General features: G+C 43.2%; 1 protein-coding gene across 1 annotated transcript; it reads left to right on the plus strand.

Moving 5' to 3' along the window:
- The first annotated feature begins 274 nt into the window (after positions 1-274).
- Positions 275-11,782, plus strand: LOC146172828 (uncharacterized). The gene is made up of 4 exons (XM_084583354.1): positions 275-390; positions 3,982-4,159; positions 7,995-8,136; positions 11,600-11,782. Exons 1-4 carry the CDS (start codon positions 303-305, stop codon positions 11,690-11,692), a joined length of 501 nt encoding a protein of 166 aa, XP_084439480.1. The 5' UTR covers positions 275-302; the 3' UTR covers positions 11,693-11,782.
- The last annotated feature ends 1,518 nt before the right edge of the window (positions 11,783-13,300 follow it).

The following is a 13,300-nucleotide window of genomic DNA, read 5'->3' on the forward strand; positions in this document are numbered from 1 at the left end:
GCTCTCCGTTGCGGCGAATGCGTTTGGCGCAGTTTCACTTGTTTGCTTCCCAATTGGGTTTGTCATGTGCAGTTTTTGCTGCAAAACGCAGGGGAGAGGCCACAGATGGTAGACACTAAAGTTTGTACGCGCTACATCAGCGTGGCGGATAGAGAACTGCTTCTCTTGGTTTGTGCTTTATTGCTATTTCTACACCATGACACACACGCCAGGTTGTAGACGGGGGCAACATATAAAGCGGGTTGAAACCAATAACGAATAGGGCATAGATATACAACTCTGCTGCGGAAAGGAGACAAGACATGCTGTCCTTTTTATTGGTACTTGCTCTCGTGGGCTTTCCGTTCGTCACAGCTTCAGTACAGACGCCAACTCCGACCTCATGCTCTAGTAAGTGTGCACAGCAATATTAACAGTAGATCTCATATACATTGCAATGCACATATTTTAACGTCTTGAAAATGTTTTTGAAAAGGCCAATATTGCTTCATCTTAAGTGCAAACAGGAGTAAGAGAGTACTAACTGCGCAGGCTTGTAGTACCTTCTTTAACAATTTTGTAGCTTTAAGGGTGTATTGGGTCATCGTCAAGGTCACTCGATTTGTATACATCGTGTTTTGCGATTCACCCTAAGCCTGTTTGTAATCTGCAGTTAAATTCTCATCCTGCACGAAATATGTCTCTACAAGTTGTCCCATGTTTCGGAAGGCATAGAGACTGGCAGCAGAGCGCGCCGCGAAAGATGGGAGAAACTGTTTAATCTACGGCGCTGAACTGTTGCGTCGTGATGCTCATTGGAGCCCCCATACTTAAGAAATATGTCTCGAGGAACGCGAAAAAAAAACAAGGTTTTCGCAGTTGCGATAAAGACTTTTTTTTCTTCTAAGAAGTTAGCAAGATGGGATTTTATTAAATATAAAAGAAGTTTTGTAGAGGCAAGCAGTAAAGCGGTTGTCAATACAGTTACATAAAACATAGTACACAGGGCTAATTTAATGAGTGACAATGAACCCTAACAACCATAGGCTGTTTTAGTGTCTTTATTCAGAGCATGTAGTACATCCTCCTCTGCTCTGTCGCTGCTATATAATGAGGTAGATTTGGTCCAGGTGGTGCTGGCAAAACTCCCTGCGCAAATGGGCATTACTATTTAGTGGGCTTATACCAAGCAGTGTTGTCAACCTCCCGTCTTCAGACGCTGTTGACTATTTGGGGTTATTTGATAATAAGAACGGCCTTGGCAGAATTTCCTCTTTTCATGGGGCACAGGAGGGAAGGCTGAGTGCTGCCGGAATCGTCACTTCTGCGTTTCGAATTGAAAGCGAAAAGTGGGATAATTTGTTATTGAACGGCGGATGGACAGTGGCCATAGATATTTATTTTTTATTTATTTTATTTTTTCGTACTGTTAACCCTCTAATGAGCGTCATTACAGGGAGGGAAACATAGACAAATGCGAGGGCAATTCTTTTCTCTAAAGTACACTAAAGAAACATAATTATAGATTTGCACAGCAATATCGTTCAGGAACGCGTTCACACCTATCTAAAATTGTTCTGCATTTGTTTTTTCCACGACGTTGCTTGGCAGTTGATTCCAGGTTTCTACTGCATCGGGAAAAAGAGGAGTAGCGATGTACTTCAGTACGTGTTATAGTAGGTTGCAATACCTTACTGTGAATTTTTTTCATGGGCAACACTTCGAAGGAGGTGTAACATAATGTTGTTTAGTAATTTTTACTTTGTCATTCATTATCAGCAAAAAAAAGTTTCAAATTCTACTTTTATCTTCTTATCTATAACGATTCTAACTGACACTGTTTTAGCATTTTTGTGACCGGAGCAGTGTGATGATATTTAGAACATATAAAATGTGCTCAAATAATTTGAAATCTTTGAAGTTTTCGTTTTCAACCCTTCTCCACACTGCACTTGTGTACTCTATGATTGGCTGCACGAACGTCTTGTACGCAATCAATTTATATCTCTAGTCGTATTCGGCATTTTTCACCTCAGGGAACACAACTTGTGGTAGGCTTTAATAGACATTTTCAATATTGGGTCGCCAATGAAGATTATGTGTTAGTGCACTCCTAAGAAACTTAAACACTTTACCTCATCTAGCGAATTTTAACTGATATTATATTGAACGGGCATAACATTCTGCTTTCTTGTTACATGCATATAAATGGATATTTAGTATTTTATTTGTATGCCTCATTTCATGCACTACGAGTTCAACTACTGAAGACACCCATTTAGATACGCCTGCCTATATGTTCGCCGTTCTTTAAAAAAAGTGAGCTTAAAATGTACAGGCTGTTTTCATTGAAAGCCGAGTATAAGCCTGGGAAATATGTTACAAATATTTTGAAAACCTTTTAAAATATCACTATGAAACATTTTCCATTTTTATTCTCTGCTGAAAGAACATTTTTAGAAAAGTTTATACATAGAGACCTCTGAAACCTTTTCTCGCTGTTATATATATACGTCTGGCTGTTTTCTGAACCGAAATAATATTAGTGGCTTTAACCATTGCTTTTATAAAAATACGTGCACTACAAACACCACAATTTTAACCGTTTTAAGCGGATAAAAACTGTCAAGAAAGAAAGGTAACTTCAACCCCACATTTTATTTGGTTCAAAATTTTCTGTTAGCAATCAGAAACAACTCAAACAAAGTGTATTAACTTGAACGGATGCAGAGAAAATATTCCTTACGTCTGCAGAAAAGGTGTTTTGAGACCTTTAGTCATGCTGTCCTAATAGGCCCCTTATGCATAATGTTTTATCATTGTTCGCTTCGGATTGCCTGGTAAACTCTTTTCTTTTACTTGCTTTTCCTTAATTCTTTTCTTGCTTTCAGCGGATAGCTTGAAAACATGCATTTTTAAATTAAATCGGTTGACACGTTGGTATTCATTTTGTGTACTCGTTATCGCAGAATTCAATTTTGAGTGAATTAGAAGAAAATCGAGATATTGCTGCTTGCACAATACAGCTGTCACACAGCACCTGCGACATGGCTAAAAGGTAACGAATTACGCACACTAAAGCATAAAGACCGAAGGCATACCAGACGCGCCAGACGAAAAAAAAAGAAAAGCGAACCTTGCACAACAAAAGCGCGTCTTATGATGCTACGCAGCACCGTTGCGGCATTAGAGAAAACACTGAAGAAGTTCTACATATCGTTTCTATAAATTTATTGAAATAAACGCTTTTATGGGCTGTTAAATCAAGGATATCAACAGCAACCCCGCGGCCCGTCGCACAAAGTAGGCGGGCCACGGCGGTGGAGGCATATCTGACGCCATATTTAAATGACGCCTGGTGCATATCTGTAGATTACAATTGGCAGAAATATTTTCTAAGAGTGGTGGTACATTTCTGTATTTAAATAGACGAAAAAAAATTGGGTGATTTTTCTCTCTGTCCCCAATCAATGTCATTTTATTTTTTGCTCATGTCCTAAAAACAAATAAACGACTCTAAAAGAACGAAAGAGAAATCTTTGCTGGATAGCACGTTCAACAAGATGCCTGCCCTTGCATTTGGCATGTTAGCTACCAAAAATGTAATTTAAAGGCCCACATTGTGTGTGCTAGACGTCATGTGCGTATCCTAAATGTCCGTCCTCAATCCGTTGTCTTAGTGAATTATGCTAATCGAACCCGTGTACCAGCCCACGTAAATGAAGGCTGCCATATGCAGCAGAAGAGAACGATCGATATTTAACATTGAACATGAGATACCTCTAATCGATTGGTGCTTTGTAAAAGACCGAATGTAACATAGCCTCAAGAGTGAGTATATAATGTCCAAATGCTACGTACTGCTATGAAGAGGGTGTGAGCAAGCCTAAGAATAAAATATGTCACCTTGCGCTGTTTCATACGTCACAAGGCTCTCCAAAAATCAAACGCGCTATTTCGATAGCATAATCTCGATGGCATTTTTGTTTCCTGAATGCACAGGTGCAACGAAAGTTAAGGTTGACGGCGTGAGCGTCACGAACGCCAAGATCGGGCAAACAATGATTGTGAACTTCACCTTCACTATCACCGAATCACTCGGATCCAACCCTACTTTGAAAATCACCATGCGCAAGCAGAACGGCAATGAAATCCCTTGCGTCAACAACGTCGGATCATGGTACGTTGTTTTGGGTCATGCTAAAATTTAATTTAAAGTGAGAATGAAGCAATTATGGCAAGGCCCTGAATCAACTCTAACCCACATACCAGGCGCTGATCGCACTTGGCTTTTTTGGCCAAAAATACAAACCACAACCTATGCATGGACAAAATTAGCTCAAATATTAACGAGGTCCTGACACCAATTTTGGAACACAAACTGTTTATTGCATCTTATTCCTGATGTGCCAGGTAACTAAACCTGAATGTTTCAGCTGCATGGGGGTTGCAGATATTTTTAAAAACGACTATTTTCGAAACCTCCTGAACAGCGTGCTGCTCTGGCAACCTGAGCAGCCAGTGACGACATAGGCCGACGCCGCGTTGTCTACTGCATGTTCTGTGCACAAGCAGCGTCAACCACGGTCACGCGAAGCCGCGGTATTGTCGGTCAAACAGCAGTCATGCCGCTTACCGAGATTACCACATACCGAGCTTTTGTCGATCTCTGTTAGTGTTTTTAACTTAGGAAATAGCATCATCTGTGAGCGGGATTCAGGGGCACGTCTGCATCCGAGTACGAAAACTGCACGAGCTGACCCGCTCGAACAGCGCACGCATTCTACACTAAAATGTGTCTGAAAATCAAGACATGAAATGCGCAGTGTATATAGTGCCATCCGACGGCGCTTTTGTACAATTTTCGGGTACCGCCCGACAGCGCTGTAGCGCAGTGTATAGGGCGCGGCGCATTACATCGAGGCACCTAAACCCCGGTCCCGTCTTAGCAGCATCGTCTACGCTACTCTTTGTCAGGACCAATTCTGGCTCTAGCCCCCAGAATCTAGCCATATACTTCGTGAGATGGGTATTTATTCCGTGTTTTTCAATAAAAAGTTTAGTTGCGAAAAAGCGCTCGTGTTGTGTCCTTCTACTCCTTGGTCCTCGTTGTTTGCGCTACCTTCAAAATGAACAAGATTCCACTTGCCCAACCTTACTGCTGAGGGGGGTTTGGAAAGCAATTATGGTGTCCAGGCTTACCTTCGAAAATGCGATTCTTTGGCTAAAAGCCGAGGTACAGTCGAGATTAGAAATCAATCAGAGATCCGTCGGACGATTGGAATGGGTGCCCATGGCAAAAGCACAAATGAGGAGGTACAGGGAGATATATGCTGGGAATCTTTCGAAGCACGGGAACCTCAGAATAAAATATTATATATGAGGAGCGCTTGAGGAAATTGGACAGTAACAGGTGGGCAGCAAAAGTGCTCAAATACCAATACCTAAAAAGCATTGACTCACAATAGAGGAAAAAAAAGGAAACTAACTTGTAATTATGCTGTTCAATAGGATGGAGAAATAAAGAGCGTTAAACAACAGGTGAAAAACACAGAAAAATTAGATGAATTCTGTGAAAAAGAAAAAGAATGCAGAACTATACCGAAAGTGGTAAAGCTAGATGAGGCAGGAAACCTTTTTTTTGATAACTCAAGAGGCAGTGCCCTACTTTTTGAAGCTGGATCGGGGTGCCTCACAACACGCAGCTACAAAAAGAAATTTAACCAAGAAGCTGACACATGTGCAGTATGTGGTAAATCCATAGAAACAATTGAGTATCTGATAATCGAATGCGATGGTATCCATCCGGATGCCTATGCACGTGCAGTCAGTCTTCTTGAGGCCCTAGGGTTTAGAGATATCAGCGGCCGAGTGAATGAACCTGCGCTGAAAGCTAACAAAAATGATTTGAAGATTTGTGGCTTAAAAGCAGAGAAGTAACATAATGTTAGTAATGTAGAAACAACAATTCAATAAATAGAATGACGGCATAGTTAACCGATCTAAAACAATAATTAATATACAGGGGGAAAAAGAGCATGATAGCAACTGCTGCCACCTCGTATCAAAGAGGACATCCATCCATCCGATGGCGGCGGTCGCGCCGAAGGTGGATAACTAGGCAAGAACTAAATCGTGCTTCGCTGCAGCCCGTGTTCTGTTTTCAGAAGTGAGCAGAGTACACTTATTGGTAATAAGGGAGTAATTACTCATTGACATCCACCCTAGCGCCGCCGTATGGATACAAAGGAAAGATATACAACTTTCTCAGAACCTTCGGAGTTAAAGAAAAATTCGTCCTGATCCGGAGATCGCACCCGGGACCACCGTCTTTTCGGGGCAGCCGTTCCACCAACTGAGTTAACCGGGGAGGTCAGCAGATGAGATGGTAGGGCGAGCGTGAATCGATCAAGAACTCGAATGGGGAATGGTGTTGGCCAAATATTTAGGGGAATTCCTCAAGGGGGAGTAGATTTGCAAAGGAGCTAATTACTCATTGGCATCTACCCAAGCGCAACCATACAATTACAAAGAAAAGCTATACAGCTTTCTCAGAAACGTCGTAGTTAGAAACGTTCGCGGAAACTTCGTACGCTATTGGGAGTCATGTTAGTAAGCGCGAACACAGTACAGTGTATCTGCAGCTTAACGGCGGCGGCACAACAGCAGACGATGCGGTGGTCGGTGTCACTCTGTGACGTCACCAAGCATTTCAACATGGCGATCGCTGTCGATGGGTGGAGCTACGTGGTGTCAACTTCAGCCACTCATTTCGAAACAAGGAATGCATCTAGGGCGCTCAAATTTCGGAAATAGGATATTAAGGTCCACTACTATCTGCCAGACTACACTACTGCATTTTACTGGATGACCGTGGCATGACCGCATAAACAATGTAATACTTTAATTACGGTTTTTTAATTTTATATACGTCATGGATTTAGTCACACAACCATAGTTTGCTGATTATTACCTCCATTTAAACCCGAATATTTGCTGTCACAGAAGAAGAGGAAGGCGTAGACCGATGACTGTGACAAACGGGTAGATATGCCGGGGCCGTCATTCCCTAAAAGGATGGTTTGTAGATTGATTTGTAGGGTTTAACATCCCAAAGCGACTCAGGCTATGAGAGAAGCCGTAGTGAACGACTCCAGAAATATCCACCCCTTGGGGTTCTTTATCATGCCTTGACATCGCACAGCGTATGGAGGCCACTCCGTTTCGCCCCCATACATATACAGACGCCGACGGGGATCGAACCCGAAAAACACTATACAATTCATTCTTATGGCGGTACACTCTGCGGTTAAAAACTTCTAAATTAGTAATATTTTCAAGTGAATCTTCGGCACGACAACACTTTTAAGTCCCGTCCCACTTTATCATGTCAGTGAACTTTTACATTATCGCGAAACCCTTTGCGAGCGCTTGCACGCCGGCTATGCTGCATAGTTTGACCATTTGTTTGCTACATAGTTCGTTTTGTATTTGTCAACGGGTCTTCTCTCTTCATATAACCAGCTTTTATTTGTGCGCAATAAGGAAGCCTGTAAGGCATTTGAAGCAAGGTAACGGTCATGAAGGCTGCCACTTTTCTAGCACAAGTAAAAAAGTTCGCAGTTTAATGCATTGCTCGTGTCTGTGTGAGTAGAATGAGTTGGCCTCTGCTTTGTTGCCTATCTTAGTGTATGTGTACTCATCAATTTATTATTTCTATAACTATATAAAAAAATCGATAATTGTCCTGTCGATTAATCATGCCACCGCCTCTTCAACTTGCAGTTTCTCAGTCAGCGAAGGAGAGACAAACCGTTCGTCTGTCTCAGAGTAACGGGAAACGGAAACACAAGTGTACTTCGTGCCGTTCGGTCAACAGTGATATGTCGCGAGTCAAAAACTACATGGTCTGACATACCTCCTGCCATTGACCCTTTGCAGTGTATCTATCTCTGTAACCTTCTAGCTCAGTACACGTTTTATCGCTACAGCTGAATACTTGGTACTTCGTGCAGTACGCTCAAACTGTGCGGGGGAACCACCAGTGCAGAGCAAGATCTGGCTCAACTGTGGAACAACCAGTGCCCAGTACCCGCAATAACGGCGCAAGAATCTATAACTGTCAAGTTGGATCCTCTCATTCAATTTATTATCGGCGTAAGTTTATAACGCAGCAACATTTCAGCATTGTTCTAACCTATTGCATTAACGACAATTTTACTCTTTTCTACACTAAGTGTTTTCTTCTTGCGTTTGGTGGAGGCGCCGTTCAGCGTGGTTATAAAGAAACGATTCTGGTTCTTGTTTTGTGAGGCTGCATGTCCGATTTATTTAAGTGGGGTCACCAGGGAGTACGAACTCAACTATAGGTTAACAAAGACTGGATTACGGTCCGCATATCGTGGGGCCGGAAGTTTGGCTTAAACCGCCTACTAAGATATTACATGAAGGAAAGAAGCCAACAGTTGGCGAGGCCAAGGAAAGCATTGGGGATTATGTTGTATGACTTTTTTTTTCTTAATTTTTACTTGGATAATTGCAAAAATGAGTAATGTAATCTGCTTAGGGGAAGGATAATTACACACAAAGTAGAAGAAAAAACAACGTGCCGATGATGGGGACCGAACCCACGACCTCCCAATATCGCGTCCGGTGCTCTTCCAACCGAGCTATATCAGCCGCTGTCCCTCTGCTACTTTCTCGGGTATTAATGTTGTCTGTATACTAACCTTGAGAGTGTTCACCAGCGCCACCCTCAACCATAGCGGCGGACGTGGAACGTCCTGTGTTACCGCCAGCGTCACGTAGAACGTGATCAAGAGCGAGGGCAAAAGCTGTGCTAGAACCCTCTTACGCTTCAAGACTGCCAGAACCGAGACCCCCGTAAGCTACAAGCAGATAAATGAAGGGGAAATGAGGGTGCTCGTTATAATGCATGAAGGAAAGAAGCCAACAGTCGGCGCCGATGTGGCAGTGATTCGTTCCGCCATCGGACAACAATAAGTCCGCCTTGCGCGGCAACAGCGCATTATGTGGCCCTTTTTTTCCCAAGCATTTCACCCCAGAAGAGCCGAGCATCAGGCCGGGGGAAAGCTTGTACCCATTTAAAAACCGGTGGGTAACTGGCGGCACCAGGGATCGAACCCGGTACCAACACTCGAGCCTTCTTAGACGAATGTGTCGGGCGTCTGGCTCGAAATAAAGTTAAGAAGTGCTTGAGATTGAGCTACTTAGAACATCTTCTCACAAACTCTGCGCTGCTTAGTTTTACACGGACAAAGGAACTGGACAAACGCTGAGGTTAAGCGCTTAACCTCAGCGTTTGTCCAGTTCCTTTGTCCGTGTAAAACTAAGCAGCGAAGCATTTGTGAGATGTTCCATCTGGCTCGACCTAGTAAGCTGTCGTAGCTTTCCTCATACAGTTCGTAAGAAGACACGTCGTATCCGCTCTTGAAAAAGGCACAGATGTTTGGATGCCATTCCAAATATGTGAACGTTTTGCTTCAACATCGGCCTGTTCATTTCCATGGAACCCGCAGTGGGCAGGGATCCATTGAAACATTATCCTGAGGCCTTGCAATTGGGCAGACGTAAGGAGCTCCATACCGTTTAGTGCCAGAGACTAGTAGGCGGTGTGGCGTAAGAAATTTTCCAAAAGTTGCAACGCAGTCTTTGAGTCCGTGAATATACACCATTTGTGAGCAGGTTCCCCACATATGTACCGAATAGATTCCCGAAGGTGTACAAGTTCAGTAGCGGTTGACGTAGAAGTATGTCCCAAAAGGAAATGTAGAGTTGTTTTCTTAGCTGGTATGACCACACCTAGCGGATGCCTGTACCGACACAGATCCGTCGGTGTATCCATGAATATAATTAGAATATTCTGACCAGATGTGCGCCAGAGTAAGTTGTTTGAGCCCATTAAGTGGCACCATTGATATCTTTAGTATCCCGGGAACACGAAGCTGCACCAAAGGTTTACCCATCGCCCATGGGGGTTGGGCGGGACGATATAGCAGTGCATATTCTGTTGGTAGTTGCGGCTGATGGCAACGGAGTGTACTTGTAAAACTGTAGTCCGTCCGCTCGTCCAGAATCTTGATCAGTGGGTGAAAACGGTGTCGTGTAAGTCCTCGTAAATATTTACGAAGTGGTTCGTGTGACAAGTATATGAATATTAGGCGTGCATGTGACTCTTCAATTGTGCCTTTATTTTAGGCACTATTTTTAGGCACAATTTAGGCACAGTTAGGCAATACATATTTTCAGTGCCTACTCTTGCACGCTCTGTAAATTCCGCAAGCAGGAAAATGGAGGTACGCTGGAGCGAGAGGTTAAGATGCGCCAGCTCAAAACAGCCGCAGCCGTCGCTTACGAGTCGTCTGCCCCCGCAAATTTTATACCTTATAGGCGTTTGCCTTGTTTAGCTGCTTTATGTATGGAGTTATTAAAGCGATATCGTTAAAAGTCCCATTCTCAAGGCAATCCGGAGTTGTCGACGTTGTCTGCGCGAAATCACTAGTACGGCTAGCGCACATAATACATGATGAGTGGCATGGCAGGTACTGATTGGTCGGCGGGTTATATGGCGTTAGGGACTACATGTTTGAGGTGTGAATTGAACCTTCCGAGATCATTGGATGCCGATTCAGACAGGTTACTCCTACGCCAGGCAGGCCCGATCGCCCGGTTTGTAAAAAGCGGTGCTTGATTTATATTTGGTAATCTTTCACAATGTATTAGCTGCATGACGACTATGCGTTGATAACTTGTATGAGAATAGAAGTACAGATTAAAGGGTCAGTAATAAGACGAGGAGCGAAGTGCATGTACACGAAGAAGGATCCGTGCGAGTAGCCACAAACGCGATCCGTGAAGGCAGTCACGTCTTAGATTTAAAGGCGGGGCTTAAGTGTTCCCCAAATTTTTGTTTTTGAGACCGGTTTAATCACTGTGTATCAATTAACTATTCTCTCCAGACAATAATTCCCTCAATTTGCCTAGAATGGAGCAATCAGGATTTTATGCTCAATGAATAAAAAAAAGCAAGAACTGGCCAGAGGTATTGAATGGTAGCGAAATGTTATAACTTCGCTTAAATACACAAAATAGAGCATATATTGTTGCCCACGTTTAATATCACAGAATGCTTCGAAGACTTTCCGAGTACGCTACAGCCGGTGTTCATATATGAACCGTAATCCGTAAATTATTCTCAGGACCTGCAAAGCCTTAGAGCGCTAGACAAATAGCCGTACTGCTGTTCTTTTTATCGGCAAGCGTAGTTCGGTAATGCGATTCATTTAAAAACAAATATTGAGCTAGTTGCTAAGTCTCGTTAGTGGAACGAGCGAGAACTACGCCACTCGCCCCGTGTTGCTGCTTGTTTAATGTCTTTTAGCGCTGATGAGCTAGCACAGAATTCATTCCTGTTGTTATTGCATCATTAATTTTCTTTTCTTCATGCTATTATGCAGTAGGTAACTTAGGCGTCTATGAATATCTAGAGGACTCAACAAATAAATTAAAGACAAGGAGGTTTTGGTCCTGTGCAGTGATGGGATGTATCTGTCAGTATTTGCTTTTCCTGTTCTTTTTTTTTTTGTTTTTGTTTTTTCAGTATGCACCAACGACCCTTACCATCGAGCTTAAAGTGACAAACGGAGGAGTGGTCGTCGGATGCCAGTCGTTCAAAGTGACGATAGCTGCCTGAGTGGCTTGAAAGATGTGCCATGTCTCCAGAAACAAAGAGCTTTGGAAATCACTCGGAAAATGTAATTAAAAGCGCCTAGATTACGCGGAATAAATGAATACCATCGAAACATTTTAGCCCATTCCCGCCTGTCTTTTAAAACGTTGATGTTTTGCAACATTATTCGGTACCATATATTGGGCGTGAGTGCCACCACTGGAGCGAATGGCACTAGCGTCGACCTAGGTGAGCAGGTAGGATCACGTGATTCCTCTTACTGCTATTGAAGCAGACGCTCGACTGAATTTGTGTGTTTTAAAAGCTAATACCCGCGTTTATTTATGTAGTCTTAGTTGATAACGAGTGCCACCATTGCACGTTTTGGTGTTACATCGTTGCTGAAGCTGCTGAATTTTTTTCCTTTTTTGCCACGCTACGTTATTGCTCTGTACCCGGACGCACGGGGCGGAACCTGGCGTAAACGCCCATTCCTGCTCGAAAAATAAGCTCACGGAATCTTCCTTATTCAAGCTTTGAATGGCCAAAAAAGCGAGTGATCATTGTCATGTGTGCAGCAGACATTTCAGCGAGCAAGATTTCGCCCGTGCATGAGTTGGCGCTGAACAATTCGGCGGGTAGCGGCAGAGGGAACGGCGCGTGCGTTTTAATTTGCGCTTATCACTTGTGAAGCTATCATAGGCCCCTATTATACATGGTACTTATTAACTGGCACGCCCTACAGAATGAAAATCAATACTCTATATATAGGGCCACAATGCGTGCCCAGCGCCACGTTAGTGCAATTGATTATCGTATAACCTTATTTAAGCAGTGCTGTGGTCTATATTTGCCAAGTGGCCGAGTGGTCCAGGTAGCATACATGAACACCAGTAAAATGTGTGATAGTTATCATCAGGAATGTCGTTTCTAACTGAGTATTACAACAGTTTTCGTTCTTGCATCGTATAGGCTCCTGAATTTATCATTTCTTCGGCGCCTTTTTTCTCAATTTTTTTCGTCTCTCTCAGCTCGTACCTTCTTTTCACCAGCCTGCGCTTCTTTCCTATATTATATTGTGTCACAGTAGCCGCAGCACTGTGAAGCCGCGGTCATTGTGCGTGAGTTTACAGGCCTTTTCATATCTCTACCGCATTTTTTAGCTTTCCTTTCCTCCTTTTCAGCTCCCCCTCCAATTATTCCTACTCCTCTTTCATACCCGTTCTTTCCTTCTCCGTCGCCATCTCCCCAACCTCTTTGCTTTTTCTTTTCGCCTCGGAAAGCTTCCTCGGCCAGTTTCGTTTGGTCATAGATTCTAGGCTGTCAACCGTTAATAATTAGAGAATTATTAACGATGTACACTTAATGGTGCGAACACACGTGATATTCTTTTATACTACAGGGACAAATGAAGGGAATGTACACCCCAGCCCCCTCTCTCACCATAGCGCAAGCCGTACACTGGCGAAGCTAGCAGACTTGGACTGCTCCATATCCTACACTTATCCCATATTCCGATACCAAGACCAGTTTTCCTCATCATGCAGACTCAGCGGCAAACCAGGACATTTCATTTCCTACACATCCTTTTTGGCAATGATAGTACCTGCTTTAAGAGCGGTGGAGGAGTTT

Source organism: Amblyomma maculatum, chromosome 11 (assembly GCF_055883805.1).
Source record: "Amblyomma maculatum isolate TAMU_Amacu chromosome 11, ASM5588380v1, whole genome shotgun sequence".
In the NCBI taxonomy this organism is placed as follows: Eukaryota; Metazoa; Arthropoda; class Arachnida; order Ixodida; family Ixodidae; genus Amblyomma; species Amblyomma maculatum.

Excerpts from the sequence above, each read along its gene's own strand:
- LOC146172828 (XM_084583354.1), top strand. The coding sequence starts at position 303 with ATGCTGTCCTTTTTATTGGTACTTGCTCTCGTGGGCTTTCCGTTCGTC. Across the intron at positions 391-3,981 it reads AACTCCGACCTCATGCTCTA|GTGCAACGAAAGTTAAGGTT; the intron begins GTAAGTGTGCAC and ends CTGAATGCACAG. Across the intron at positions 8,137-11,599 it reads TCATTCAATTTATTATCGGC|TATGCACCAACGACCCTTAC; the intron begins GTAAGTTTATAA and ends TTGTTTTTTCAG.